At 41.2% G+C, this 27,868-nt stretch overlaps 3 protein-coding genes and 1 non-coding gene across 6 annotated transcripts in view; 3 read left to right on the top strand and 1 right to left on the bottom strand.

Moving 5' to 3' along the window:
• Nucleotides 1-262: 262 nt before the first annotated feature.
• alpk3a (alpha-kinase 3a) lies at nucleotides 263-11,686 on the bottom strand. The gene is made up of 14 exons (XM_070907000.1): nucleotides 11,547-11,686; nucleotides 11,167-11,199; nucleotides 10,682-10,803; nucleotides 10,017-10,134; nucleotides 8,569-9,899; nucleotides 3,096-3,734; nucleotides 2,498-2,645; nucleotides 1,828-1,955; nucleotides 1,705-1,740; nucleotides 1,339-1,613; nucleotides 1,139-1,227; nucleotides 826-1,043; nucleotides 684-732; nucleotides 263-596 (listed from the first exon to the last, which is right to left on the bottom strand). Exons 1-14 carry the CDS (start codon nucleotides 11,684-11,686, stop codon nucleotides 263-265), a joined length of 3,660 nt encoding a protein of 1,219 aa, XP_070763101.1.
• Nucleotides 11,687-13,612: 1,926 nt separating this feature from the next.
• On the top strand, nucleotides 13,613-21,672 carry malt3 (MALT paracaspase 3). Its single transcript, XM_070907583.1, has 15 exons — nucleotides 13,613-13,674; nucleotides 13,916-13,978; nucleotides 14,083-14,207; nucleotides 14,533-14,671; nucleotides 14,821-14,996; nucleotides 15,232-15,328; nucleotides 15,758-15,793; nucleotides 15,893-16,096; nucleotides 16,811-16,988; nucleotides 17,156-17,230; nucleotides 17,462-17,589; nucleotides 18,996-19,145; nucleotides 19,769-19,923; nucleotides 20,631-20,747; nucleotides 20,863-21,672. Exons 2-15 carry the CDS (start codon nucleotides 13,936-13,938, stop codon nucleotides 21,199-21,201), a joined length of 1,962 nt encoding a protein of 653 aa, XP_070763684.1. The 5' UTR covers nucleotides 13,613-13,674; nucleotides 13,916-13,935; the 3' UTR covers nucleotides 21,202-21,672.
• Nucleotides 21,673-22,354: 682 nt separating this feature from the next.
• Nucleotides 22,355-22,426, top strand: trnah-gug (transfer RNA histidin (anticodon GUG)). The gene has a single exon. It is a non-coding gene; the product is annotated as a tRNA-His (tRNA).
• Nucleotides 22,427-23,536: 1,110 nt separating this feature from the next.
• LOC139286558 (FERM domain-containing protein 5) overlaps nucleotides 23,537-27,868 on the top strand; it is a 54,161-nt gene continuing 49,829 nt past the window's right edge. For 2 of the 3 annotated variants that reach the window (XM_070907396.1, XM_070907395.1), the window contains exon 1: nucleotides 23,537-23,638. In XM_070907396.1, coding sequence (XP_070763497.1) covers nucleotides 23,537-23,638 — 102 coding nt within the window. The remainder of the gene's footprint in view (nucleotides 23,639-27,868) is intronic. The other variant, XM_070907399.1, reaches the window with a different exon arrangement.

Below are 27,868 nucleotides of genomic sequence, written 5' to 3'. Positions count from 1 at the left end.
TGAGCTGTAAGGTCAAAAACCCTGCACCCATCTCTCCAAACGTTCTCATAAACCTTTTAACTACAGTAAGTAGCTGGAGGATGGACTCATAATGGCAACTGAGAAATTCACAGTAATTATTTATGACAAGTCAGGTCAACGAACTATTCCTTTTCTTATAATCTCACTCTTCAAGTCCTTGCTGGCTTTGGTAACTGGAAAGAAACAGGTAATACTAAACCATTAAAAACAATAAAATCTTGCTTGACACAAAAGCTTTTTCCTATCTCATTTCAAGAACATCAACAGTTTCTGCAGGCTTGCGTTTGGTGTCTGATTTATTGTCCTCTGTCTCCTGAACTTTTCTAGTCACCTTTGGGCTAGAATTAGCCTTTCTGGACACCTGGGGACTTTTCCGCTGCAGCTGTGGGCTGTTAGAGCCCAACTTGCGGTTGAGCAGGGGGCTCCTGGAGCCCTTCATCTTGGTGGGCTGCTGCAGACTATCCATAGTCTTAAGTGCATGCAGGCCAAGAAGTCCACAATAATAGTTGCATTGATGGTGTGTCAGGAACTGTTCGAATACTTCAGGAGAGGCGCACTCTGTTAGTCCTTGGTATCTGAAATACAATACAATAACTTTTTATTCCAGCTATTCTAATAGAAAACAAACAATAACTTTTGCATGTACTGGTTTAGATACAAACCCTTTTGACTTGGTCACAACTCTAACATTTGTCATCTTCGTTTCAACACCTGCAAAAATAAATCACAGAGGATTATTAATGTTGTTATTCCCACAAATAGATACACGATTGCTTTTGTTATAACCTCGTATGTGTGTCTTACCCTCTAGCCGAATGACCAGCAAATTGCCGTGCGTCCACTGATGGATCCAGTGCTGGAAGGTGCTGCATTTCTGCTCCACCTCAGAAGCAGTTCGTGTAATCAGCCTGCCTTTAGGATCCATCATACAGTACTTGAGGAAGACACCCTTGAGATCAGCCTCCACTGTGGCATATGGCACAGAGTTTGCGGGCCGGTACATCAGATACTGAGGAATCACTCTGATGGCAACACAAAAAAAGTGGGTTGGTCACTAGCAGTTTTGTTGAATAGTAATCAGTTATCAGAGCGACTGTATAAAAAGTGTGGTACTTACTCTAGAGAACAGCCAAAGTTCTCACTAACTCTTGCTTCAGCCGCAAAGATTTTACAGTATTCTCGAATCATGTTTTGGACTTTGCATTCCTGCAACACAAATAATTTAATAAAGCAGATGAATGTACTGCAAGTATAATCACTAAGAGATTATTGGGAGCAATGTACCAAAGATTCTCAGACAACAAATCCACCACTCACTTTCTTAGTAATATCTAGATTTCTCTCTGCAAGGTTGCTCTCCTGTTTGGTCCCGTAGGCGATGGGGCTTTTAACTTTTATGATACAGGCGCTTCCGGACTCAAAGACGGGATCAAGGCCGTAAATGACCTTCACTCTGCTGGCTTTGTGAGCGCAGCCCTCCCCGATGTTCACTGTTTCAGTCATGATGCGGCCAAAGTACTTGTCACCCCAGTTGCCGCAGTCGGCCAGGCCTTTGGTGAACAGCATTGGGGTCATCTCGATCTCCTCTCCAACTAAAGGAAAAATAGAAACAGATATTTACGATCAGCAATTTACAGAAAATGTTAAAAAAAAAAAGGATGATGTGGTGCATATTTATTTTACCTTCCAAATCATCTCTTAGTAGTATCTCAGACAGAACTGTAAAACAGAAAACAGACAAAGACTCATAAAAGCAGAATTTATATCATAAGATATAGATTGAACATTTGATTTGCTGTATCTTACTGTCTATGCTGAGCAGGTAGTCAGTGGTGTCAGTCCCATATTCATTATCGATCGAACAGCCATAGACCCCACAGTCTTGGCTGGATGCTAGAACAACAGCCAGTGCTACTTGGCTTTCATCTCCTCCACTGGAGGACATAAAAGGGAAAAACACATACATCAAGTTGATTGGCTCATCAGAGCCGCAAACTTCAAAGATTCAAAACAGCCCACAAGGTGTCACTGTGAGACAGAAGGTCACGCTGTGTGGCAGCAGTCTGCCGACACAGCAGCCAATAGCACATATATAGACTTTTAATGCCCCCTGAAGATGGGAAAAATATTGTGTCAGGTTACGGTTTCTGTGTCTAGCCAGAGATTCACCTCCCTGTGTCACAGCTGTGGGGTTCACAGTCACATGAGCTAGACATCTCTGCAGTGAGAATTTGAGAATGACAGAAGGCCATGGGATGCACTCTGAGGCCCAAAAAATTCCTGTTCATCCGTGTAGCTTTATTGTTTCATATCTGGAGCTTGTCATGTTTGCTGGAAATCCTCAAAATAATAGCAGCGAAAAAAGGTTAATAATGTTAATACCTACAACAAATTGAACTCCATGTTACATTGCTGTCGATTTGTGTTACAGGTGGTAAGAGCAGTGTTGACGTTGTAAGACAAGAAGGAGACTTACCTTCTCTTCACCTCTAGTATTTCCTCCTCATCTCTGTACCACTTAATGGTGGAGTCACTGAGCACGTTGAAGAACTGGCACCACAGCTTCAGGTGTCCGGAGGCATCTGGGAATGGCTCTCCCCTGATCTTACGGATGACCTGTGGAGCTGGTGGTGCATGAGAGAGGGGGTGCCCAACGGCGGCCCAAAGTAAATATACACTGTACTGGAGAGAGGAGACTTTCTAATGTTTCCACTTCCTCAAGCACCGGTGAACTGATCAGGTTCGTGTGTTGGCAAACGTCAAAATACATGCAAAGTATTTCACCGAACCATGTTGTATTGTGAATCAAACAAGTCAAACAAGTCGAATGTAAAATATGTTATCAGCTAATCACTTGCAATTTTAGTATTTAGAGTATTTAGCCATATTGTATATACATTTTCAGGTTTATATAACGCAAAGTAAGATGACAAGTAAGTTATTGTGTAAACAAGATATAATATTGTGCAAACAAGTTGATAGAGCCCTTATTGGAAATCATGCAGAACTTATTCCCACAACATATCTTCACAAGATAAATAAATTCCATGTTTTAGGACTGAATGATTCTTTACCTTTCAAAGGGTCTAGCTTCTTTTCAGCTGGTTTCTCCTCTAGTTTGGTGCTGACTGGCTCCTCAGTGGGAGTCTCCTCCACAACCTTTGGTACCTCCAAGGTAACCTTTCTGCGGCTCAGCAGCGGAGAGCGCCTCTCCATTGGTGGGGTATTTTGTCCTGTGGGGGCTTGTAGTAATGCTGCTCTGCGAGCCTGGCTGGGTGACATGTAGGGGGTCTCCTTCTTGCCTTGAGTATCTAGCGCAGCAACCACGGCTCCTTCTCCATCCTCTTTAGGTTTTGGGATGAAGATTTTGCGACGAGCCCCAGAGGCCAGCTCCTCAGGCGTGGCAGAGCGTATCAGTGACAGACTGTCTCTGCGTTTTAGCCGGGGGCTGCTTTCACAGGAGAGGGATGATGTTGGCGTTGAGCCTCCACTTAGATCTTCGTCTGCCTTGTCGCTCGGACGGTCGCCCACAGTGATGACAGGGACAGCCGTCACAGTCTCATTGTCTGAGTCTGGAGCAGCTTTGGACATGAATTTGCGGAGACTGGCTGGACTCAATGATGGATGTGTTGGGGGTTTAGAGCAGAGTCTCTCGACAGACGATCTGTTTCGTTGGAGGTCCTCAACAGACACAGAATTTTCTATCTTGGCCTCTTTAAGGGGTTTTGTCTTTAAGATTTCAGGGAAAATATTGTTTTCTGTTGTTTTACTGAATGATGGCACATTGTCACCAACCTTTGGTATTAGAGCCTCAAATAGCACAGAGGGAGTGTTCTCTTTTACACTCTTATCTGCCATTTCTTCTTGGTTCTGTTTTCTACTGTGAGCTTTTTCAGGCTTAGTAGGCATATTATTGTACACATCCTGCTTTGTTCCACTTTGCACGGCAGCTGAAGTTTCAGTTCCTGGCCACTCACTTTGACTGGACAGTCTGAGTCCAGGATCCCTTTCATGACATGTAACAGAGATCGGTGGCACCACAAACAGAGGCACCGTTGGAGCTTTAAAAGGCTGCTGTGTATCTGAAACATGGGTGTTCACATGTACATCATCCTCCCTGTCATCAGTACATGAAACATTTATAACAGGAATTGATGCATAGTCCATCTGAGGGAGCTGTTCACTGCTTTTCACACATGGCTGCTCCCCCTCAAACATTTCTGTCTTGTCACCTAATTGTGCAACTTCCTTTACTTTCTCTGGAGAGTTATAATCATTCTGCATATCTTTCTGCGTGGGAAACAAGCTTGGAGTATCAGCCACGCACTGGTCTTGGATTGTTGCTGCTGACACACGAGTTGCATCATGTTTTTGCAAAGTAGCTGGCACTAATTCTTGCTTGTTTAGTGCCAAAATAGTTAGGGGCAGAGTGCACTCTTTGAGCTCAGGCTCCATTATTTCAATTTTTGGGATTATAAAATGTTCATTTGGGTTTACATGTGGAGCAGTTGGTTTAATATCTGGGGTGTCTTCAACAGTAGATATTTGGATTTGTGGAATATTCTCTGAGGGCCAACCCTGCTGTCTCTCACTGCTGTCTTGGTGTGCAACATTACTGTGTTCCTCCAAAACATTAGCATTACCGTCCCTATTTTGTGTTACTGAAAGGCTCTTTGATTCATCCAACTCCTCTACTTTCATTGGATTTCTCTTTCCTGTCCCCACTTCAGACTGTAAACTCTCATTCCTTGCTTCAGTGCTCTCCCTGTCCAAAATCACCTGCTCTTGTGTTTTTAGATTGTTACACAAGTTAACTTCTAAATCTTTCTTTAATGCAGAAATCAATACCTCCTTCAATTCACTTCTCTCTTCTCTGCTTCTGAAACCTGAGTTTGAACTCTGTGTTGCACTGAGATTGTGGACTTCTGTGCTTTCCTCTGCTATAGAAAAAGTGCATTCTTTCTGTAATATTAGGTCACCCTTCTCTAAACTCTCTGGGGCCTCAGTGGGCGGAAATCCTACATTCATTTCCTGAATCAGCGAAGTGCTTTTGGCCTCTTCTTTTACATTGTCTCTTTCTACTCCGTATGCAGGCTCAGCAGACAGACATGAAAGCACCTGATCTGGTGTTTTAGATTCACATGGCTCTACTCTCTCTTCCAGTGAAGATGCTGTTAATTCAGTGATCTCAGATCTGTTTATGTCTGATTTCACTTCAGCTTTCTCTTCCTCACATAACTTATCAGAGTAACGGCCCTCCTCTTTGTCAGGTTTACCGTCTTTGCCCATCTTATCAACACTCATCTCCTCTTCCCGCAACGTTTCAGTGGGTGCTTCGCCAAGGCTGTGGCTGTGTGACGACAAAATAACACTGTCAGGGGGAGTCCAGGTTTCTGCCAAACTAGTGAGGGTGGATGTGGGGGAGCATTTTTCTTCATAAGGTGCTTGGGTCTGTGGGAAGACAGATATATCTTCCCTGGGTGAAGACTCATGTCTTGCAGCCTGGTGATTAGGCTGTGGTGAAACTATCAGGCGATCTGGCTCTTGCCAGTGTATGGGAACCTCTTTGATAACTGAGACTACCTGAGAAGTAAACAAATAAAGCATTTTAGTACTTCATACCATTTGCAGCTACAGCAGTGTTTGTCTTTCACAATGAACTCCATGAAACACACACATGCCTCACACTGCTGGGTTTGATTCTTATGCATACAAAATATTTTCACAGTCTGATTTGTTAGCAGCAGTAGTAGTAATAGCAAAGAGACTGTACAACCTACTGGGGAAAAAACCTATATAGTATCATGTTGAGGAGTTTCAAGTATTTTTAAGAAGCTTGTTACAGTGAACTTACTGCAGTGACCTTTGACAGTGACACTGTGACGCTTTTAGACTGAGACACGTTTTTCTACCATAACCCAACAGAAGCACGAACCGTGACTACGATTACGACAAACTTGATATTGCAATGCGGTGTTAACTGTGTAAAGGTGTTTAGAGCACTGTAGTCAGTCTGTGAACAAAGTTGGTGAATTACTAGTTGAAAAAGTAAGCAGAACAACTACAGTAAATCAATACATTGTTTTATGACCTGTCAGCTTATTTCAGGAACTTCTTTGCCTCATGTCACGTGCAAGGCAGCAAGTGTTTACACATGCAAGGGTCCAACTGGTTTAATCTTTTTTAGTTTACAATTTTCTTAATCAAGCCCTAACCGAACATCCATTTTCTGCTGACATTGCTTGTCTGTGATTCAAACCCTTAAACAGAGTTTGAAAGTGCTTGTGTACTTGCCTAGACTTGACACATTGACGTTGACCTGTGGCAATCATGTGGGAATTCCTCTGTCAATTGTTTACACAAAGAACTTGCTGGGCAATGAATGAATGATAGCTTGTCTCTCAGCAAGAGACCAGTTATGACATGCATAATTCACATAAATCTGTTGGGCACATTTGGATCAATCATCAAGCTGTTGAGGAAACCAAACTATAATTGACAAAGAAGAACAAAACCTGACTTTGATGGGAAATAGTAAAAAAAAAAAAAAATCAGATATTTTGGAAAACAATATATCAAATTTGAGTATGCACAGTACTGAACGATTTAGGGTAGAACCCAAGCCACATATAGAAATGTTGTTGGGGTTTTCCCCTTACTGCCCCTGTTTTTTCTGTTCACACCATTACAATTCATGATGAGTGATGAAGCCACATGCTGCCTTGAGACATCGTGTTTGGCCAGCAGCTACTACTGAGAAAAAAAGAAGTTGCTGCTTTCGATGGAAGGGAATTGGTGTCACACTCAGTCTAAAAACGAAGCTGTGGTCATTACTACACCTCTGTGAGTAAACAGATGTCACACTTCAGAAAAATGGTTTGACTTCCTCCAACTAGTCAACCATGAAGCCTCACATTATACCAACCTCATAACAAAGGTACAGTTGTAGTTCCACATTACGGACATACAATGGCTCCACAGGTGGATAATGTTTGAACATATGACTTCAGTTCTCTTTTCCATGTCTTTGTGCGCTACATAACCGGATGTTAATGTACAATGTAGAATTCAATATAGCTGCTTTGTTAGTGCATTTCATGCAATATTCGTGGAACAAAAGGTTTGAATAAATCATAGTATCTTATTGTCTATTTGGCAATCATCACATATTATTACATAATTCACCAAATTCTTCCCAACTTTGTCCTGAGGCAAACAGGTGAATTGAAAAAAAAACATGCATAAACAGAAATAAGTGCATGCTTATAAGATTTGGTCATTACTTCAGTGGATTTCAATCTAATATGGCCATGTATTTAACTGCTTTTCATAAACAATTATGTCTCCATCATCAACACAGACAAATTAATCTTAATTAAAAAGAATTTCTGAGAAATCTGAGAATGCTGTGGTTTTCTGTCTAAATGTTGAATCTCTTTGTTTAACATTTGGGATAGCGTGATCATGTATATGCAACAAAAAAAAAGTTCAGCCTCATCACTTCAAAGAAAGTCCTAAAACAAATCCATACACAAAAAGCCAAGAGTCTCACAGTCACGTGATCAAACTGAACTAAATCAGTGCAACCTCAAATGTAGCAAAAATAATAAGTCACTAATTATCCCAGCTTTCTTACTGCATGGGAATACTGTACAGAAACAATTCTTTAAGCTTAACACTGAAATGACAGACGTACTGCCTTCCTCCCTCTTCTTTAGATGAGGAAGGGGTTTATTTTAAGATATGGGTGGGGGTGTGGGAGGGTGTGCGGGGGTGGGGGTGTGGGAGGGTGTGGGGGGGTGGGTGTGTGGGAGGGTGTCGGGGGTGGGTGGTGAGGAATGTGTCCAACGTGACGAGGCCCTCCTTTCATGCTGAGACCTGCCGCAGAACTCCCTCTACTCCCGCTCATCCAGACCACTCAGTCGTCTGTCATGCAAAGCCCTGTTTGTAACATGAGAACCTCTTCTGACATTCAGGTTTCATCATGATCTCTGACGCACTGGTGTCCCACTCATCACAGCCAACATCTAAAATATTACCCATCCTATTTTACAGTGTGCAGTGTAGACACACAACATCCCCCGCCCCCACATATATTAAGTGCAAGTTGCCCCGGTCTTATGGTTCCCCATCTCTCCCACACTATCTTGTTTAGCTTGTCGCGCTTGAGTGATACTGATGCAGTAAAACCACAGTCTCACATGGCCAGGCTGACTCACCCCTCCAGTCGCTGATCACTGATATTATACTGTATGTTTTAACGTGGTTGTATGGCTGACTCTACCACACTGTCCCATGAATATAACATCTAACAATGAGTCTTCATGTGCTTCTTATCTACCACATTTACAATCAGCAGCAGCTCAAAGCCTAAACTATGTCATAGTTGACATAGTTCAGGCTTTGGCCCTGAAGTAGCTCATCTTGTACTATCTTGTCACACAAATGTGGTCTATATATAACTCTCTAGAGGCAGCCAGCTGCCATGTAAGACCACTGTACATACCTCAGTGAGAACTTGAAGCCCAGACAATGACATTTCTTCACCTGGACCGCTGCTCTCTGGCCCCACAGACACCTCCATGGCCTCCACAGCGTCATCAGCCTCCTTGACACTCTGCCCTGTGGACTCCTCTATGCTCTCAGGAGGCAATTCATGAGCTGGTGGCAGGTCTGTGTGTACAACACTGTCTTCATGCTTATGTTCATGTGGCTCCAGCGATACTGAATGTTGTTCTATATCCACAGATCCTGAAGGTGCCTTTGGTTTGTCCATTTCCATAAGCACGACCTCTTCTGCGAGTGGCTCGCACATTTGATTTTGCTCCGGTTGCAGCCGGAATGATGGTGGTGTTTCCGGTTGAGGAGGCTGCGTCGAGGCAGGCGAGTGGTCAAACTCTTTCTCCTTTCTCTCAACGTGATCATGAGAGTCCTTCTTACTCTTACCAAAAAGGAAGTCTTTGACTGAGTGGAGCATAGAGGAGATGGAAGCCTGGATGTGGTGGTGGTCGTGGTCCTTATGAAACTTGCTGTGATATTTGACTTCTGAACCATGTTTGGTGTAGGGTACTGTATGTGACATCTCCAAAGGCCTTTCCTTTTCTTTCTCCCTCTCTTTGGCCAATTCTTCTTCTCTCCTTTTCTCTCTCTCATACTCTTCCTCTAGTGCTCTTTCTTGTTCTTCCCTGTCTTTTCGCATCATCTCTTGCCCTCTCTCTTTCTCTTTACTGGCACTTACAATAGGTATATCCATCTCTTTAGGTTTCTCCCCTCGAGAGGAGTTCTGTTTCTCGTCAGCAGCCTGGGACTGGAGAGTCTCTGCCAGAAATTGTGCCAAACTGATTCCTCCATCATAACAGTTTTCACCTCCATTCCCCATCAAATGGCTTCTGCCACTACTGCTGCTGCTGTTGTTAACCCCAGCATCTATACCATTTGAGATCTTTATTTTCTTTTTGGCCAAGGTTTCCTCGGATGGAGATATCTCCTTCTCCAGCTCACTGTCTTTGGGTGTCACAGGGGTTGTTTCCTTGACTTCAGAGGTAACTCCATTAGCTTCTGCAGCAGCTCCCAGTAGTTCCACAGCCTCAGGCTCTTGGACCACTGACCTCTCCTCTGGTGGTGGGACATGCCGCTTCCTTTGAGGACGTTCTGGGCTACTCTGCGGTATCTCTTTCTGAATGTTTTCCTTATACCCCTTCTTGGTCTCCTCTATATCGTTCTTCTTCTTCTCTGCTTTTTGCTTCAGCTTGGCAAAGAACCTCTGGTGGATTTTGTACTCGTTCATGGTGCCGACCTCCAAAACTCCCGAGCAGGAGACAATACCTTTGCTATTGCTGGCTGAGACCTGATAGATGGCTGCATCATCCAATGTGCAGCTGAAATCAGAAACAACTCATATCATAGATACTCTGACAGTGTTAACATTTACAAAAACAAAAATAATTTGAACAGATGCAATAGATATATTATTCTTGCAAGGTTGTGTTACGTACTTGTAAATATGGAGGGTGTGGGTTTTTCCATTTCGACGAATTTCATATTTTGGGAGTCCACAATAGCGATCCATTTCCATATCATCTTTATACCATTTCAATTCTGGAGCAGGGTAACCTAAAGACATGGATAGTCTACAATGAACCTATCTGGGTTATAAACATTACACTTCTAGTGCCACAAAATACTATTCATGAATATTTGTTTCACAGGGACCATGTCCAGAGTCAGTTTACACTACATATCCTTTTATAGGAATAATTAGTTTGGGAAATTATACAGTAAACTAAATACAAGATATAATATATATAATATAGTAATAAAATACAGAAGCTTTGGCCTGACTGAGCTTTAGACTGTTGCATCATGTTTGTGATGTGTCACACAGAGGAACAGCTGCTGCTGTCGGATGGGCCCACCCATCCAATCTGCCTGCAGTTAAAAACACAACATCCTGGAAAACCAGCTTGAACATGGTCTGTTTAAGGAGAAGTTCAGGAAGAATAAAGCAGTTCAATTTGCTGCCTTTAAAGTGAAATCCTTCCTTTGTTTTCAGATTGGTCACTTCCTGTCGCTTCACATCACAATCTGAAAAGTTTCAGTCACTCCAACAAACAACAAGCGGAGGCATGCAAGCGAACAAGGCTTTTAAGAGCCGACCTACCTGATACCACACAGGAGAACTTCACATTACAGTTTTCTGACACTGCCTTTGATTTCAAGGTGGTCTCAAAAGAAGGCTGTATGTCCTCGGTCAGCTGAGCCATGACGCTACACAATGTGCTCCTGGAAGCAAACACCAATGCATTAGTGTGTCAATTTTTTGCTTTCAAATAGTAGACAGTTTCACACTTTTCAGTGACCTCTTCACCTCTGTGCAGTACATTCCAATGACTTGCTTAATTAAGAGGAAAAGATGTTAATGGAAATCTCTGGTAGTGACGAGAGTGACACAGAGACTTGTGAGACGTCAAGCAAAACAGTTGTCAATCCAACACTAAAACCGATGTTCATCACTAAAACGGAACGCAACACTGGACACACGGGACACTTACAGTTAAAAACGTGTGTAGGTTTCATTCTTGGGGTAAACCAGTTTTTTGTGGTTAAGATGTTAGTTGGGAGGAATGTTTTAAAAGTATGGATTACCTCGTTGGCCTGTAGTGAGAATACCTTGAATAGCTATTCAGAGAGGAGGCAAATGAAGGGACGTCAATGATTAAATAAGATCTGCGTATATGGAACCCACCTGCATACAGTTGTTTAATAACTGCCGTCCTCTTTGACACACAATGTGATGTGCTGAACAATATGGTAGACATGGTTTGACTAGTTTTATTTACTCTTTCCAGCTAAATTAATTTAAATTTAAAAATAGACATTTTCAGTTATGTTTCATGATTGTTTTAACTTGATCTGCTTGATCCAGATGCAATATAAATCAGCTTTGTTAAAATGCAAATCTGCTTCTCGAGAAAAAAAGATTTACATGTTCTGCATATACATGGATTGTAGATGAGGTTGTCTACCTGTTTTCAGGCCTAACATTTGAGAGGTAAGTATTGCGGCTCTCTGAACGGCCATTGGAAGAGCTGCCCTCCTCTTCACTGAAGCTGCTGGTCCTCCCATTGCCAGAATAAGAGCGAGTCATTGGCCTTCTGGAAGTCATCGTCCACTGAAGCGATTCACAAAAAAATGTAATATCCGAGATAAATGTATCACCCACAGTATAAAACTACTCCGTGTTCACGTCCACAGCTTGTCAAAGTTCAAGGCTCAAATTTAATGGAGTTATCCATGAAAAAGCCCCTGGAGAAGAAAAAAAGAAACATTCAGAATGGTGAGAAAACCTGTTGGAAGTTAATGAAGGAAAGTATAAGATAAAATGGGTTGTTTGCTTGTACAAAACTCAAACACACAGCTCAGACTCAATGCTTGTCCTTTCTAACCAAGCAAAGTACTTGCATTGGAGCAAGTTATAAATAGGATCCGCTATCAGGTTGTGGAAGGACTGTTAGTGGTCAAACACACAAACCTAAGACATGTTATTTACTTGTACGTGTTAGGAATACAATTCACGTGTTTCTTGGTCACCTTAAAACTTGGTAAATTCTCCAGCTTACCATTGAGATGTTGTCAGTGTTGCTTTGGAGCCACAGTCTGTGGAGAAAATGTCTGTAACTGCCTATCATAGACACGCATGTGTTGCCAGCAGGGGCCTATTTATAGCAGCCCTACAAATAGGTGCAAGAGCACATCAGATTTTCCAAAACTAGACTTTAGACTTAGCAAAGAAGTCTAAAAACTAAACTGGATTTAGAGTAAAAGCTAACTATTTAAACCAGAACACATTCCTAAAAACCCGCCATTTCATCAGTGGTCATAGTGTAAAAAATATTACTGCTTTGTTTTGATCTATTTCTTAATAAGTTGGAAAAAGTGTGTCCCATCTTAGTGAGACACTGTAGTGGAGTGGATGTGGACTAGTCTGTGGAATATGGCTCATGATGTAGCTGATGACAACCAATGGTCTACGTCCTATGCTTTGCTCAAGAGTTGCTAAAGGACTGCCCCCCTCACTTCGTATTGCAACACATGGTCAAAACATAGACACCCACTTGCTGCTCACATTTCACATCAATTAGACAAAAACAGGCTCAGCTGATCTATACTTTGATTTATGATGTAAGGGTATTTTAGAATATTGATGTGTTAGTTATGTTGTTGTTTCTGATTGTTCTTATTTGTTTTTATGGTTTTAGACAGTTCTTGAGTTGTTTTACGGTGATGTTTAGTTTGTTTCAATAATGAAATCTTTTATACAATTGTATTAGACATCTAATTCATGACTTTATAATTGCATTTCCATCTTATACTGGTTTGTCTGCATCTCACTGTTGGCCAAGACACTCTTGAAAAAGCCTTCCAGGTTAAATAAAGGCTCAATAAGATAAAAAAAAAACAGTTTGCTTCACTATTAAAGGAGTTTTTAGGGGGAGTTTTTCCTTATCCGAATCAAGGGTCTGAGGATAGAGGGTGTCGTATGCTGTACAGATTGTAAAGTCAACATACAGTATACAGGTCATGTACCAAGGCTGTTTTCTGTGTAAATAAGCCAAGAATAGAATAATGTATCTTTTATCTTGCTCTTTGTAATTTATCTAACACAAACCAGGCTAAATCTAGAATAGCCTTTGCTTTCTCTATCTCAGTGTGAGTTTGTCCAGTTTTAGAGGCACATTTGAACCTTGTAACTCTCTAAAGGCAACCCCAGCCTGTGATTGCTGCTCTGCTGACAAGAGGCCAGATTGCTCATTACCATAATGTCCTGAAAAGTGGCTCCACTTGCATGATACCCATCGACTTAACCGGCGCAGAGTTGGTCTGTTTGGATGTTTTTCAATTTAAGACATATTGTTATTTTAAAATCAAAGCAAATATTTCTAATTTTTTAGTGTACTATAGGTGAGAGAATCTTTTTGTTCTATGAGATGCTCCCATATTATAGGCTTTCCGGTAATGTGCGTGTGCACGCTGTTTCGTTCCGGGAAAGGGAAGAGTTTCGCCGAGAAACTTAAAGTTATGAAGATTGAGAGAAGGAAAACATACTGAGGCTGAGGTCCGACAACTGCTCAACTGGTACGAGGCTGACGGCAGGTATGCACTAAAACATCTGTGTGTATAGATATTTAGAACACTTAGCATTTTCAGTCTCTAAATTACGACTGTGTACATTTAAAGCGGACTTCACTAAAAATGAGAAGTTAGGGGCCGAGGCCAGGCATCAAATTTACAGTGATTTCCTAATCTTTGTTTTTTATTTGGGCCGGTACTATAGGGAGTTTTTAAAAAATACAAATTTGAATTTTTGTCTCAACCACCTACTATCCGTTATTAGAAGAGGAAGAAAATGCACTGATGACTGGATCCCGCCCCAACCCCTGTAGAATAATGATCAGAGGTATGTCATATTTCGACACCACACCACTGGGACTTTAAAAAGAAAAAAGAAAAAAGTAGGAGTAGGATTTCAGATGACTGATATTCTCACTTGATTTGTTCCAGAAATTATCATAGCGCGCCATCCTGTTTCTGTGTGTGTACCTGTGAACCATAAGGTGACTCTGAGCGTCCGTGCTGAGGGCACAGGTATCCTCAACTACCAGTGGTTCACCGACGATGAAAATGAGGTGTGTGGATTTCACTTGTGCGTATGTCTGTGAGTTACAAAAAAACCCGTTGAAATTAAAATGTATCATTCTTTTTTTAAAAACCTTAAACTCAAACATTTTGACTGTCTCGGTGATGTCTACTGTGTATGAGAAGTCTGTGTGTTTGTTTATACTGTACATGTTTATTCTGGTGCACATAAACCACACACAAACCAGCTGTTTAAATGAAGGATGAACTAGTTATGGAAAATAGGTCATTTTAATATATTTTAAAATGTTTTTCTACTGCCACAAATGTTTCTGTACTGTTTTTACTTAATTACTATTTTGTTTTGCTTTCAAGGTGTGTGGTGGCACTGAGGCAGACTTGACATTCAAAGCTAAAAAGAATCAGCTCTATGTTTGCCGAGTGAATGACGACTTTTGTAACTGCGTGTTCAGCGACTGGGTGAAAGTGAAGGTGTTGGACATTGATAAATCAGGTATGCATTGTGTCATTCTCATGTTGATTTATAGTGTCATTTGTTTTGCATATTTGCAGCATAGCCTCTGCCCGTCAGTCTTATGCATATTGCTAGTTTATTGCTGTGGGTTTGATTCTCTGTTTCTTTTTCTTTTCAAACATCATCAGGTTTGCCACTACACTGGCAGGGTGAGCCGCACATTGCTATCAACCCTAAACCCCAGACAGTCCAACAAGGTACAAAACTCACTCTCCGCTGTGCTGCCTTTGGCATCCCCACTCCACACTATCAGTGGTACCGAAACGGACAGCCACTGCTGGACAAGCCTAATGGCACGCTGCAGGTAGGGAAGGATGACAAGCGAGTGTTTACTTACCTCAATGCTGATAGTGATTGTTTACACTGTGCTTTATTTAATGTGTCATTTCACTGACTCCTTCAACAACAATGTAATTCATTTAGAAAATGTGGTTAATATTTTGCCAATGTTTTGATATATGGTTGAGAAATCTTACATGTGGGGAAATAGCCAGAAGGACAAACAAAAGTTGGAATATAATCTATTGTGGTACTTGCAGATTGACCGTGCAACAGCTAAACATGGAGGAACATACCTGTGCTCCATATCTAACGTGCTACAAGAGAGATGGACTGAACCAGTCGATGTTGACATTGGTAAATCATAACTGAAACTACTTTTTTAAATGTTGTATTTTTCTCTGACTTTTCTTCATTTCCACTGAAAGGGCTGCAAAGAATAACTTTTCTTTACACTCCTTTTATTCCACTGACTTAGCACTTAGGCTTTAAGTTGTTTCCATTATGTGGGAGGTACTTTCCCATTTCTACAAACTAAAAAGGAAGTTGTTTAGACTCCAAATAGTACTTGATCTGAGCCTCAGACACACAACAGGAAAGTGATGTAAAGTGAAACTAATTCTTGCAGTGCTTCGCCCATTTGTAACTTATGTTGTGGTATGTACAGTACATATAACAAAAAATAGATGAAATGTACATCCCTGTATATAGATAGTACTTTAGGTCAGATTTTTGTTCAAAATAAACCAAACTGATTTTGTGCTTCTCCTTTGTTATATCCTCTAGTGCAAACTGATCAGGTTCCTCCTGCAGCACTCACAGGTACAGTTTTATGGACAGAAACTCAATCCAACAATCACAGTATGTATTCAAACTTCCTTGCATGTCTTAACCAGAATTCTACTTTGATCTTTGTTTTAGCCACTGATAAAGTTGCCCTACTTATTGGCAACCTGAATTACTCCAACCACCCTGGCTTAATGGCCCCCGTTATGGATGTACATGAGCTGGCTAACCTCCTGCAGCAGCTTGGCTTCAGAGTGGTTTCCCTGCTGGATCTCACAAGGGAGGAGATGCTGGCTGCTATTGACAAGTTCATTCAGCTCCTTGACAGAGGAGTTTATGGTGAGTATAATTTGTCTATAAATATAACACTGTAACTTCCTTTGTCATGTTCTTATCTGTTGTTGTCCACCTGTCATGGGTCATGAACTCACGGCTGGTTTATAGTATGTCTTGCTTTAGACATATGTGTGTGTGTGAGCGAGCAGATAAGGGGTAAAAAGAAGTGTAGGCGTTTTTTTTGTATGCAAGTATGGCACTTCCTGAATGCTTGTAGCACTCTGAGGGGGTTGATTTTTAGTATTTGTAGCGGGCTACAAGAGGGCAGCTAAACGTCTGGCGCTCTGTGTGTGGTCATCAGTTATACAGTGTTAAAAGGAAATGTGGCATTGTAGTGCATGAAAACATTCAGTGGTTAATAACTAGCATATACAGTAGCTTCAACGAGTCATATTGTTCAGGGAAGTCACTACTGTTGTTAAACAGCAGACAGGTCAATCACAGAGCTGTAATATGACATTGTGTAGATAAAATAAAAAAACAATGACAATAAAATTGTCATGCTGTGTCAGAATGATACTGTCTGCCACTTTTCTCTACTGTCTCTGGCTAATAAGGAAACAAAGACTGAAAATTGAGAAAGCATATGTATACTGTACTGCATACTGGGAAGAAACCAAGCTGCTCCAGGATTGTTGTATATGTGCAGTTCAACATGTGATGATTATTGTTCTTGCGGTCTTGCAGCTGTAACGTGTATTTTATTACCCTTGACAGGTCTTTTCTATTATGCGGGTCATGGGTATGAGCGTGCTGGGAGGAATTACCTGGTAGCTGTTGATGCACCACAACCGTACCGACCTGAAAACTGCGTCTGTGTTCAGAGGATCATGCTCAGCATGCAGCAAAGACGCACTGCACTGAGTGTAATCCTGCTGGATACCTGTAGAAAATGGTGGGTGCAGTAATTCATTTTCTGCTTTCACCAAGAGATGACCGTGACACTTGGATTTTCACATTTATTTGTAAACTGATGATTATACATACTTTATTACACAAACTATTACATACTGCTTGCTTCATTGCTTCATTCTTCTGAAAACTGTATTTTACTCACTAAAGGTACAATCAGGATTGCATACCGTCATCCATCATGCCATTGGGACCCAGTGGGAACACTGTTTACGGTTATGCCACGTATGTACTATTTATTAGTTGTTTTAAAAATATTTAATTACAAAATACACAAACCGATACTCAAACCAACTCACTGATTTAACACAATTACAATTGGCCTGTGACCTGAGAATATCTTTTCAAATCAGTCAACATGCTGTAGGATGGAAAGTTACATATGTATATTTTAGAAAAGCAGAACTAAATCTTTTGCTACCTGCTTTTGAGCATTTCCTTTATTAACCAATGCAGATGTGAAGATGCTGAAGCGTTTGAGGTCCAGGACGGGGGGAAAAGTACTGGAATCTTCACTAAGTACTTGAACGAGCACATCCTACAGTCCGAGAAAGTCACACACGTCTTAGAGAAGGTGTCTGAGGGTAAGTATTTCAAACAAGGCAGGGGTTTTGGTCTAATCTAAAACGATGCTGTAACAAGGATCGGTTTAGTTTCGACCATGCTGTGTTTTTTTTAGTAGGCGAGAGGGCATGTGTCCAACACAGATGAAGTGATCGTTTCAACTGAACACATTTATGGCCGATACCAAAATCATTTGTGTTTGAGATTATCTCATAATCTACTTCAAATCACCTCAAAGCCCAACGAGTACAAAGCCTTTTCAGCTTTTATTTTGACTTTTATCCCTTCAGTAGGTTGACAGTTCTTCCAGACTGAGGGTAAACAGATCTGAAGGGAACAGGTTGTTCTTTGGTGTTTTATAATCGTTAGCAACTCTTTTTAGTGTTGTTTACTCAGGACTTGTAAGTATAGCTGTGACTGAGCACGGGGTGGGGAGTTATCAAGTTGTTCCGTCTTGAGAACGTGTTTGTCTGTTTGATGGGTCTCGGGTAAAATACTTTTTCGCGGTGCAATTAGCATGTGACCTCATTCTCTGGAAATTCACACTGTTGGCTAGAGAACAGCAGGAAACCCGAGAGCTGCAGAGTTCAAGACAGCTGCTCTGCCGTTTGGGCACCCCTTGCCACTGCTCTCATGGGTTCACTCGCAAAATCAGCGCTAGCAGGACAGGATGCCCTGCTGACAGCACACTGAGTGCTGTCAGCAGGGCATCTGTGTTTGTGGACATATTTAGATGGACAAATGAACCACTGGTTATTCGTTTTTTACCTTTCTACCTACCTCTCTGTACTTTTTATATAAAATCCCAGAGCTGCAATATGGGCAGTAACTTAAAAATTCCCAAGCCTCTGCTCATCTTGTCTGGGACTTATTTAGAGATGTTGATGATGAGCTGCTGGTTGCTCATCCATTAAGGGAGCATAGTGTAGACAGCTTGCCCTAAATATTCATGATGCCAAATATTCTCCAAAGTCAAGCATAAATATATATTAAATTATTTTGTTTCATTACTGGCCAGCCATTCCACTGTTAACCTTTGTAATGATTAATGTTTGCATGTATTGAATCTTGTGAGGAGGGGTTTTCCCAAAACTAATTTAGTCCAGTCAATTACTGTGAATATTAACCATCTCATTTTTCAAATTCCCCTAAGTTCCTCAAAGCCAGCCATGTGGATCTGATGAACTTTTTCTCAAACTCACTCATTCCTCTCTCCCTGCTATTGCAAAACTCAGGCAGACCCATGATCAAAAGAGTGTGCGTGCTCAGGCTCATGTAGTTAGTAAAGATATTATAAAAGTTTAATGAAGTAGTTAATGAAGTGTGGATTTTCTCAAAATAGAGTCAAAGTGGAGTAAAATATGGTCTTGTCCTCAGATCTTACAGGCATCATATTTACCCACATTTCTCCCTCTTTCCACAAAAGATCTAGGCAGAGACCCTCTAGTCATAGGCAAGCAGGTGGTGGAGATCAAACACACCCTGAAGGAACCTCGATCCCTTACAGACCCAGTTCGGGCCACCGGCCACACAAGAGAACTACAACTGCGAGATGCCTGCTGGAGACAAGCAAATGGTGAGTTGGAGTTTCCCCAAAACCTACATGTTTTTTCCTGTTTATCACATTCCAGGTCAAATCGCATATATAAAATATATCCACAGCCCAAATATAGTTAATTTTCCTTCAAGTAACACACAATTCCATTTCTTGATGTCACATTGAGCGAGAGATAGAGAATAGAGATTGTGCTGTTTACTCCTCCTCACACCTCCTACACTCCAGCATGTGACAACTAAGTGCAGGCATTGAGGTTTAATGTGATATTTTCAGCACGACTCAAAAAAAAAGCTACTCATTGTATTTGATAAATCAAAACAGGGAAATGGTTCATTTTAAAGTGTTTTTTTTTTGTGTCTGATGGAAGGAAGTTGTCTTTTGACACCTCATAACTTCCTCAAATTTACTTAAACCGTTTTAAAATGGAATCTTGACATCTCCTTCAGACTACATGAAAGATAAACGTCTGCGGCTTAATTTAACAGAGAGGCTGAAAAGTCCCTAATGTGGTTAATCAAAGGCTTGCCAAAATCAGCTGCTCTACATCAGCAATTTAATACCATAATAATACAAAAATACAGTTATTGAGCATACTATTTTTACCCAATTTTTAAAACAATATTTCTCATATTTCCTTTCAGAGCTACCACGGAAGAAGCGGCTGACATTCCGTTGCGGAGTAGGAGTGGAAGTCAGCTTCTCAGCTTTGTTCTCTAATGTCTTGGTGGCGTTTGCCACTGTAAAGACTACAGGCCCCCGAACCCAGGACTGCACCGTCACTCTGAGTAGCACACCTGTAAATATTAATTTTTTACTTAAAACTATTAGACTTCCTGTCAAGTTTTGTTGGAAGCATACAGGAAGCACAATAGATCTTTACAGTGACATTCTTGTACCAAAGCATTTTCATTTTTGATCAAGACACACCAGAGTTAAAAAAAAATAAATGTACAGCATACAGAAATGTCACCTTTCCACTAGTACATAACTACCCTCAGTTTTTTGGCACCTCACTGAAGTCTGACTTTCTTTTGTAAGAGTTACTAAACTCAACATTGGGTTTAAAAACTGCAAGTTGTATTTGCATCATAGATTCCATGTTGTTCACCATAGAACGCCGTCAGTTTCCATTAGCCAGCAAGAATTTCTCAATGATGACCATTCACACCCACGTTTCACATGTCTGAGGAAGTTCTGTCCATATATAGACTTCCAGTCGGCTGCAACCACAAAGACAAAGCAGGAAGTATTAATAATAATCTGCTGTACTTCTCTTAGTATAACACATGCACGCTTTCCACTGCAGAGTGTTGTGCCATACTGACATCTAGTGGCTGATTTATGAATGCATCAGTGTTACAGTGCATGTCTACCAGTGAGTCAGTGCCATACCAGCATAAATGCAGGACATGTTTATTGAGAGTGAACTTAAACATGTTTTGATATAGTGGATTAAAAAAATCTGATGATGCTGACAAAACCTTTTATGCTCTGATTCCTTAGCCGATGGAAGACATATTTTCCGGCCCTGGCAGGTCAGAGGAGATGGATTCTCTACTATTTAAGAAATCTGATAACCCAGACTGTACTCTGCGACTTTGTGCTCTTCAAAAGCTTACGGTATGCAGTCAATGATATATGTCACAATTCTGTTCCTATGAAGTGTTATTTAAAAACAAATCACGGTCTGTACAATAAATGTGAAAATATTTTGATTGTCTTTTGCCTTTGTTAGGAATCGCTGGTCATCAAGGTGGATCTACACTATACTCACATGGACAGTAAGCTGCGCCAGACAGAAAGCCAACAGGTGGACATAGGAAAGCCTCTGGTGGCGTCCTGTAAACTGTACAGGAGGAATCATGCAACAACAGCCAAGAAACAAGACGGTGCTTCTGCTCAAAGTATGGGCAACATTTCAAGCAGCAAACCAGTGCTGCATCAGACTCCGGCTGGTCCATGTCGCCCTTTCACCAGAAAGGCAGAGTGCGCTGCTAAAGTTGCAGTTCCAAGGAGCAACGAACCTGAAGAGAATGATGAGAGTGAACTGCAAGACTTCACTTTTCAACATTAGACATTTTCTGTTTTTGTTTTTTTTTTAATTTTAAACTTTTGTTGTGATTAGGAATTACTGAGTTGCTGATTGAGCATCTTGCTTGTCTGTGGTTGGTGATAATGAATGAATGAGTGAATGACTGAGGTTTGTGTTTGGTTTGCGTTACCAGCCTTCAATTCTTAGCTCAACACTGTAGAAACATTAACACTTACTTTTTCTAACCACTGATTTAATCACACATTGTATAATACTTTAAAAACATTACTTTTTCATCAGTGGCAAGCTGGCTAGCCTAATTTATCAAATAAAGACTATTACTGTTAATAATTTATGGAATGACTATTTTGATTGTCAGTCTTATGAGACCTGCCAATCTATAATTATCTGTCTGACTGTCAAATCAACTGTTTATATGTTATTACTCTTTGAATGGATTACAACGTTTGTGATTTAATAGATTACATGTAAATAAACAATTATGGTGCTGAATGCTGGTTTGTTTAAAACCTGACTGAGAGAGAAAGGGAATAATTGCGTGCATGCTACTTTGACACATTGCATGACTAAAGACTAACTTACATTTACTACCCTTAATATGTGAGGATACCTGGACAAAAATGATCAGAAACGTCAAGATTAGTTATGGCAAGTGAGTGAGTAAGTAAACTCGATAAGCCTACTTCCTATGTGGGGTTTCAGTGTAGTCTTAAGAGTAAAAGAAGAAACCTAAAAGAATACATATAACCTAGAGCGACTTAACTCGGCTAAGGTAACTTAGCATGGCGTTAAAGAGCATCTTGAAAAATTGCAAGCTAGTGTCTGCGTTATGTCGGAGCAAAACGAGACGAGATACAGCGAGACTGTATCATTAACTTTAATGTAAGACTTGATGTGTACACTTTACTTTAGACTTTAGATATTGGCAATTTTGATCCACCAATAAGTAAGTAAGCTTACTTAGCTACTAACTACGATAGCTAACGTTACCGTTACATTTCTAAACTTGCTTCATTTGGTAAGTGTAGCCTCCAAGGTTGCAAAGTCGATGTGTTTACGAGGTAACGGACCATAAAGCTTCCTTATTTTTATAATGATATAAGCTACCTGTGAAGTGACCTGTAAAGGACTTACAGACAAAATGTCACCCCCTTACACCAGTCCCCAATAGCTCGCCGTGATCGTATAGTGGTTAGTACTCTGCGTTGTGGCCGCAGCAACCCCGGTTCGAATCCGGGTCACGGCAGAGAAGTAGAAAAGGGCTTCTTTTAGGATTTTATTTACAATATTTCCAACACCGACACACAATAACTCCTATTTAATGTGAAAGTTGATAGTTCTGGAGATCCTCAGAGACCCCAGAGGGTCCTCACACCAAACTGCTGCCTTCACATGGATGATTTTCACACACGTGGGGCACTGATGGATGTTTAAAGCGCACTAACGATGGCTGGCCTGCAGGTGGCAGTCAAATACATTTAATATTCACCCAACATGACAGGAAGAGTTATTATAAACAATGTCTTGTCCCCCTTTTCAGGATAGCTTACCTCAAGTTTGACAAAACTATGTACATTTAAACAAACCCATTAGAGTACTATGACACCTGAGGCCAGCTACAGATATTTTCTATTCAGGCATTGCTTCAGGAGCTCCCCACAGGATTAACTAAGGGGACATAAGATATATTGTATTTAGACTTAATCACACCCCTAATTATTCATTAATACCTCTCAGCCCAAAGAAGCCTAGCCTTGGTTTTCTGGATTGGATGCATCTTATCACCACAGCTTTTGTTAGAAAATGGGGTAAGACACTGCAGTCACCCAGTAGTTTTGCAATATGAATAAAATACGACCCTATATTTAATTGTAAGTGTATAGAAGACATTTGTCTAACAGAAGCCAATTTTGAATATTTTAATATTTTCCGGACCTGGGTAGCTGTGTGCCAGGACAAACTGCGGCGTGAGAAAAACAATATTGGATATTAAAGCGCAGAGAAAAAGCCACACATTCCCGTTGGTTCACTTTGACGTCAGTTTTCATTGGGTCCCGCCCGCTCGCTCAAGTGGCCGCGTTGAATGGTGAGAGATAATCCTCGACTCTACCACAGACACACAACAACGCTGAGCTGCCTCTGGGTCTGGATGCGGGCATCCTTGGATTCTGCTCTTAGCACGGGCCCACTGCACGAAAACTTAACGGGACAACAATGGTGCACGCCTCGGCGGCTGAATCCGTGGCTGCTGGTCGTTTAGGGGACCGGGGATTGTGGTCAATGTGACATTCACTTGCACGCTGGTGTTGAGTTTATTGTTCTGGTCCTAGACGCAGAGCAGCGATTCTCCGAGAAGATGTTGAGCCGATTTATGAGTGGCAGCATCAGAAATCTTGAGCGGGAATACAGCTGCACCGTCAGACTGCTGGACGATACGGAATATACGTGCACCATTCAGGTTAGTCACCTGTCGACCACAGTTTATTCACTACAGCACTGAATAGCGCTGCGATTGTGTCTGACCTGGCAGACAGAAGAGCGAGTGTTTGAGCAGAGGGGACAGCAAGTGCCTGCATGTCCCGCTGCTGGTGTATACCAAGGGAAATTATAGACCCTGAGTAGAATTATGTAGTTATTTCTGTAATTTCAAATAATAAGGCTGATTCAGGGGAATGTATTTCTATCACATGACCCACTATTGCCAGAATACATGAGTGAATTTGATGGCAGGCTTTGAGATGTCAGGGAGCTATGTAGGACAGACATGGCATTTCCCTCAAGCTCAAGCTGATGGGATGTCAAAAGCATTTTACTACATGGACGTTTTGGCAGGATTATTTTGTGTCACTTTGTCTCTTAGCTTGAGGTAGTGTTGCTCGCTAGATTATTGCTTGTTGGTTCGTCATTTAGTGTTGTTGCTCATGCAGTTTCCCTTGAACCCCTGACATCAATAATGCACATGGGGTATCCCATTGCTGCTCTGGAGAACATGCCTACTAAGTTACACAATGTAGCTCTTGCAGATCCACTCAGGTAGAAGCTCAAATGTGCTATGTGATGTTGTTGCAGGATTGAATGTTATAATTTTGTGACTACAGCATCCGTATGTGCATGAATGACATTTTCTTCCATAAGAATGGTCACTCACCACAGTGGAAAACTATTGATATTGTCTGCTGAGACATATTGCTTGTAAAGATATTAAAACTGGAATTAAAAATGTCTTTCTCTGCCTTTTGTCTCACCACTACACGCATTGCTTTGATGGTTGTGCAGTTTTATGTTCATGCTGATTTCGTAAAAAAGTAGGTGAGAGGGCCTGTCACATCAATTACAACACAAAATTGTTCTCTTTGTGCATGCTGTACAGTTGTAGGAAAGGGTTGTAAGGAAATCCTTAGGGAATTCTGATTAGGCAGCAACATGTAGACACATTGAAGCCGCTGCACGACATACCAAGGAAACATTTAACCTGCAACGTGAAACAATGAAACATTAATAAGACACACATGATTCTTGTCACTTTGATATCTGTTATCATCAGCAGGCTATATTGCAACCGCTCCTCTTTTCTCCCATGAGCAAGCGTGAAATAGATACTGCAAATTACTTTAGGATCGTGACTGTGGCCAGGTTGTAAACAGACCTGCATTTCTGCTTGGAGAGCTGAGCCAGAGATGGAGCTGGGCCAGATGGACTGTGAAGCCAGCAGGTGTGCTGTTTGCAGCAGAGTCGTGTGGTCTGGGTGGCTGACGTCAGCAGGCTGGAAGGAGGGGAGTGGAGTGAAAGAGGAGAATGCTCTGGCTCTGCTGTGACTGTCTGGCATCCTGACTATCTCTCTGTCTAACCTGGCCCTGAGGGAGCATGCTAACCCACCTGACTAACCACGCCGCTGGAGCATGTTCCTCATTTTGTTCAAACTTTGCCCTTCCTTCCTTTCAAGCTTCTGGCCTGCCAGATACCAAAATCACCCAGGATACCAGGACACCTAGACTAGGGAATGCAGAGTAAGAGGCATAACTAGGTCATATATTCTCGGTTTCTCTTGTCTCTCCCCCTTTCTCTTTTCACCTTCCTATCCTGTTTCCAGTGTGCTGAGATTTTATTCCCACTAGACCTGTTTTCGTTACTCTCTGATCTTTTCCCTAAACTGTTTAATGGCTCCAACTTCAGATTTGCTCATGTTAGCCTCCTCCTTTCTCTGACATTGAACCAGGTGTCAACTTCTTCAGTGCCAGGGACATCCACACGGTGTCTGTGTTAATAAAGCCACCTTCAGCACAAACATCCTCAGCAGAAATTAGAAACACAAAATATGCATGCACCACAGCAGAGCGTGGAGGGCTTTCAGTGGAAGGGCAGAAAATGTGTCCATCTTTTTAAAGCAGTGTTAGCTGTAATGCATGAACTTAAGTTTTGCTTTAATGAATTATGGATCTTTCCACTATGTTTGGGGGAGGAAAAAGTGAGCACTCATCACTACGCAGCCCTTTAGATTTAGCTCTCATCTAGCTGCAGGTTGATGGAAGTGCCTGAAATCCTCTGTTGCCCTCAGGCCTCCTCTGCTCTCCGATTTTAATGCAATGTTGCAGCAGAGAGTCAGCAGTGCCTCACATTTTTATATTTTACATTTACATCTCTGAGTAACAGATAAATCACATGTAAAGAAAATAGTTAATCAAAGACAATACCAAGTGGATTCGCCCATTAAGAATGCAACATACGCTCTCATTTGTTTGTGGGTCTGCTCCTGAAGCTCGAACGTTATTCTAATTTAGTTCCATCAGATGCATTATTGATGAGTCTGAAGACATCTTAATGCAGGTTGTTTATCCCGGGTTTGCCTTAAAAGTCTGTCTCCTCGCTTGTGCATATAAAGAAGCCTCAAATATGCCACTGTTGAGCAGTCAGTTGCCAATATTTCTTCTGGATCTCCAAGCGTCTGCATGTCTGTTGTCACAGTAAAACTGTTGAAAAGGTATTGTGAATTTTGTGTGGTGAGAGGAGGCACAAAGAGAGCGAGAAAGACTACAGACATGGGGAAACTATTGTTTATCCCTGAAAGGATTGTTCGGCTTTTTGAGCAGCCTTTTTTTATCGAAAGAGTATGGTGTGTTTAAGCCCCCCTCCACCCAAGCCCCGATGAATTTTGTCATGTTTTTGCTGATTGTTATTTTTTTAAATGCTGATAATGAAAAAGTGTGATGATGTAAGACATAGAGTGGACTTATTTTCTCATTCACTAGTTTAAATCTGTTACGCAATCTGAAAAACCTCCAGTGTTTTGTTGTTGTTGTGCTTTTAATTAATTACAGATTTATTGAATGGCTGTCAGCACAGTGATCTGGCCTACACTATTCCAGATACAGAGTTAATTATAGCTTACACCCTGTGAAACCTGTAATTTCCCTTGGTTTTCTAATAACTGTTTTGTTTAGGGGAACCACAACCACCAGCTTTCAGGGCAGTGTAACTTCAACCCAAACGTAGAAATGTACACAAGAAGATAATTAAGAGTTAGTGTAGTACTTTCTACCCTTTCGATACTGCTGTGACCAAAATCAATGCCGTACAAGTTCTCTTGAGGTCTGCTGACATCTTGTTGAGGAGACTCCCGGGGGATGGGAGCCTGTGAGTGTGTGTATTGAGGGGTCTCAGCTGTTGCTACGGTGACTCCACAGTCACTCTAACAAAATGTGAGATCTCTCACTGGTCAGGATTGCCCTTCCAAAAGCCCTGACAAAGACTTGGCCGTTAGCACTCACAGGAAGGTAATTTATTCCATGAATGCCATTGGAGGGCACTGGTGGTGAGGTGACTGATGCCATGCCCACACCAACCAGGACGATCTTGGGACTGTCCCACTGTTCCCCTGACACACATTCAGTCTTGCACCTCCTGTGATGTCATTGTCACCGCCGTAGATATTCTGTGCTTGCTGTTAAAGCTCACACGAATAGCTGAATAGATGTGTTAGAAAATTGGCAAGTGCAGTAAGGGCTGGGTTTACATTTTGTTTAGTTTTGGTACTAAAAGGCCTTTTTCACATTTTGACATGTCCCAGTATGAAAAGCACAGGTGTAAATAATAAAATGAATGATGGCTGAATTCCATTTAGCTGCTTCAGTGGTGGTATTGTGCATGCTGACACTTGAATAGAACAGAGCCTATGTTAGTGTTATTAGTAACACCTGTGCTTTTCATAATATGACAAGTCAAAATGTCTGCTATGAAATAGGCCTGAATTATTGTCATCCAATCATTATACCAAAATCAGTAAAAAGCATAGGCAGTTTTTTTTTTTTAAATCCTTCTTTTCATTCAACAAACAAACCAAAGTTCTATGCAAAAATAATTAAATGTTGTCAATAACTGCTTAAATAAAATTGTCAAGAATGTGATCAAAGTATAAGTACATACATTAACAAATCTGACCACACATTCAATGGCAGATTTTGGTACTTTTGACACAGACACATTTTGGGAGCTACCAAAAAAGTATTAAGGTTTGATATCCAGCTCTAAATGCAATAGATTTTCACTGTTTTTGTTTTTAGTGACTTGCTTGTGTTTTGTCATTACAGACTGCACCAATGTATTTGAGTATTTGATCATATAAAAATGTAGCTGTGTCTCAAGGTCTTCATTAGTGAATGTAGCTGGCTCAGCAAAGATGTTACTACAGTTT

The sequence above is a fragment of the Enoplosus armatus genome, chromosome 6 (assembly GCF_043641665.1).
Source record: "Enoplosus armatus isolate fEnoArm2 chromosome 6, fEnoArm2.hap1, whole genome shotgun sequence".
NCBI lineage: Eukaryota > Metazoa > Chordata > Actinopteri > Centrarchiformes > Enoplosidae > Enoplosus > Enoplosus armatus.
This window is presented reverse-complemented; position numbering and strand designations above follow the sequence as displayed.

What these genes read in the sequence shown, in the direction of transcription:
- alpk3a (XM_070907000.1), bottom strand. Translation starts at nt 11,686, where the DNA reads ATGACTTCCAGAAGGCCAATGACTCGCTCTTATTCTGGCAATGGGAGG. An exon ending in AATGTTAGGCCTGAAAACAG is followed by an intron (nt 11,200 to 11,546) that starts GTAGACAACCTC and finishes CTCTCTGAATAG; the next exon opens with CTATTCAAGGTATTCTCACT. An exon ending in ACTAAGAGATGATTTGGAAG is followed by an intron (nt 1,614 to 1,704) that starts GTAAAATAAATA and finishes TTTTTCCTTTAG; the next exon opens with TTGGAGAGGAGATCGAGATG.
- malt3 (XM_070907583.1), top strand. Translation starts at nt 13,936, where the DNA reads ATGACTGGATCCCGCCCCAACCCCTGTAGAATAATGATCAGAG. An exon ending in AGCCTAATGGCACGCTGCAG is followed by an intron (nt 14,997 to 15,231) that starts GTAGGGAAGGAT and finishes TGGTACTTGCAG; the next exon opens with ATTGACCGTGCAACAGCTAA. An exon ending in GTGCTCTTCAAAAGCTTACG is followed by an intron (nt 20,748 to 20,862) that starts GTATGCAGTCAA and finishes TGCCTTTGTTAG; the next exon opens with GAATCGCTGGTCATCAAGGT.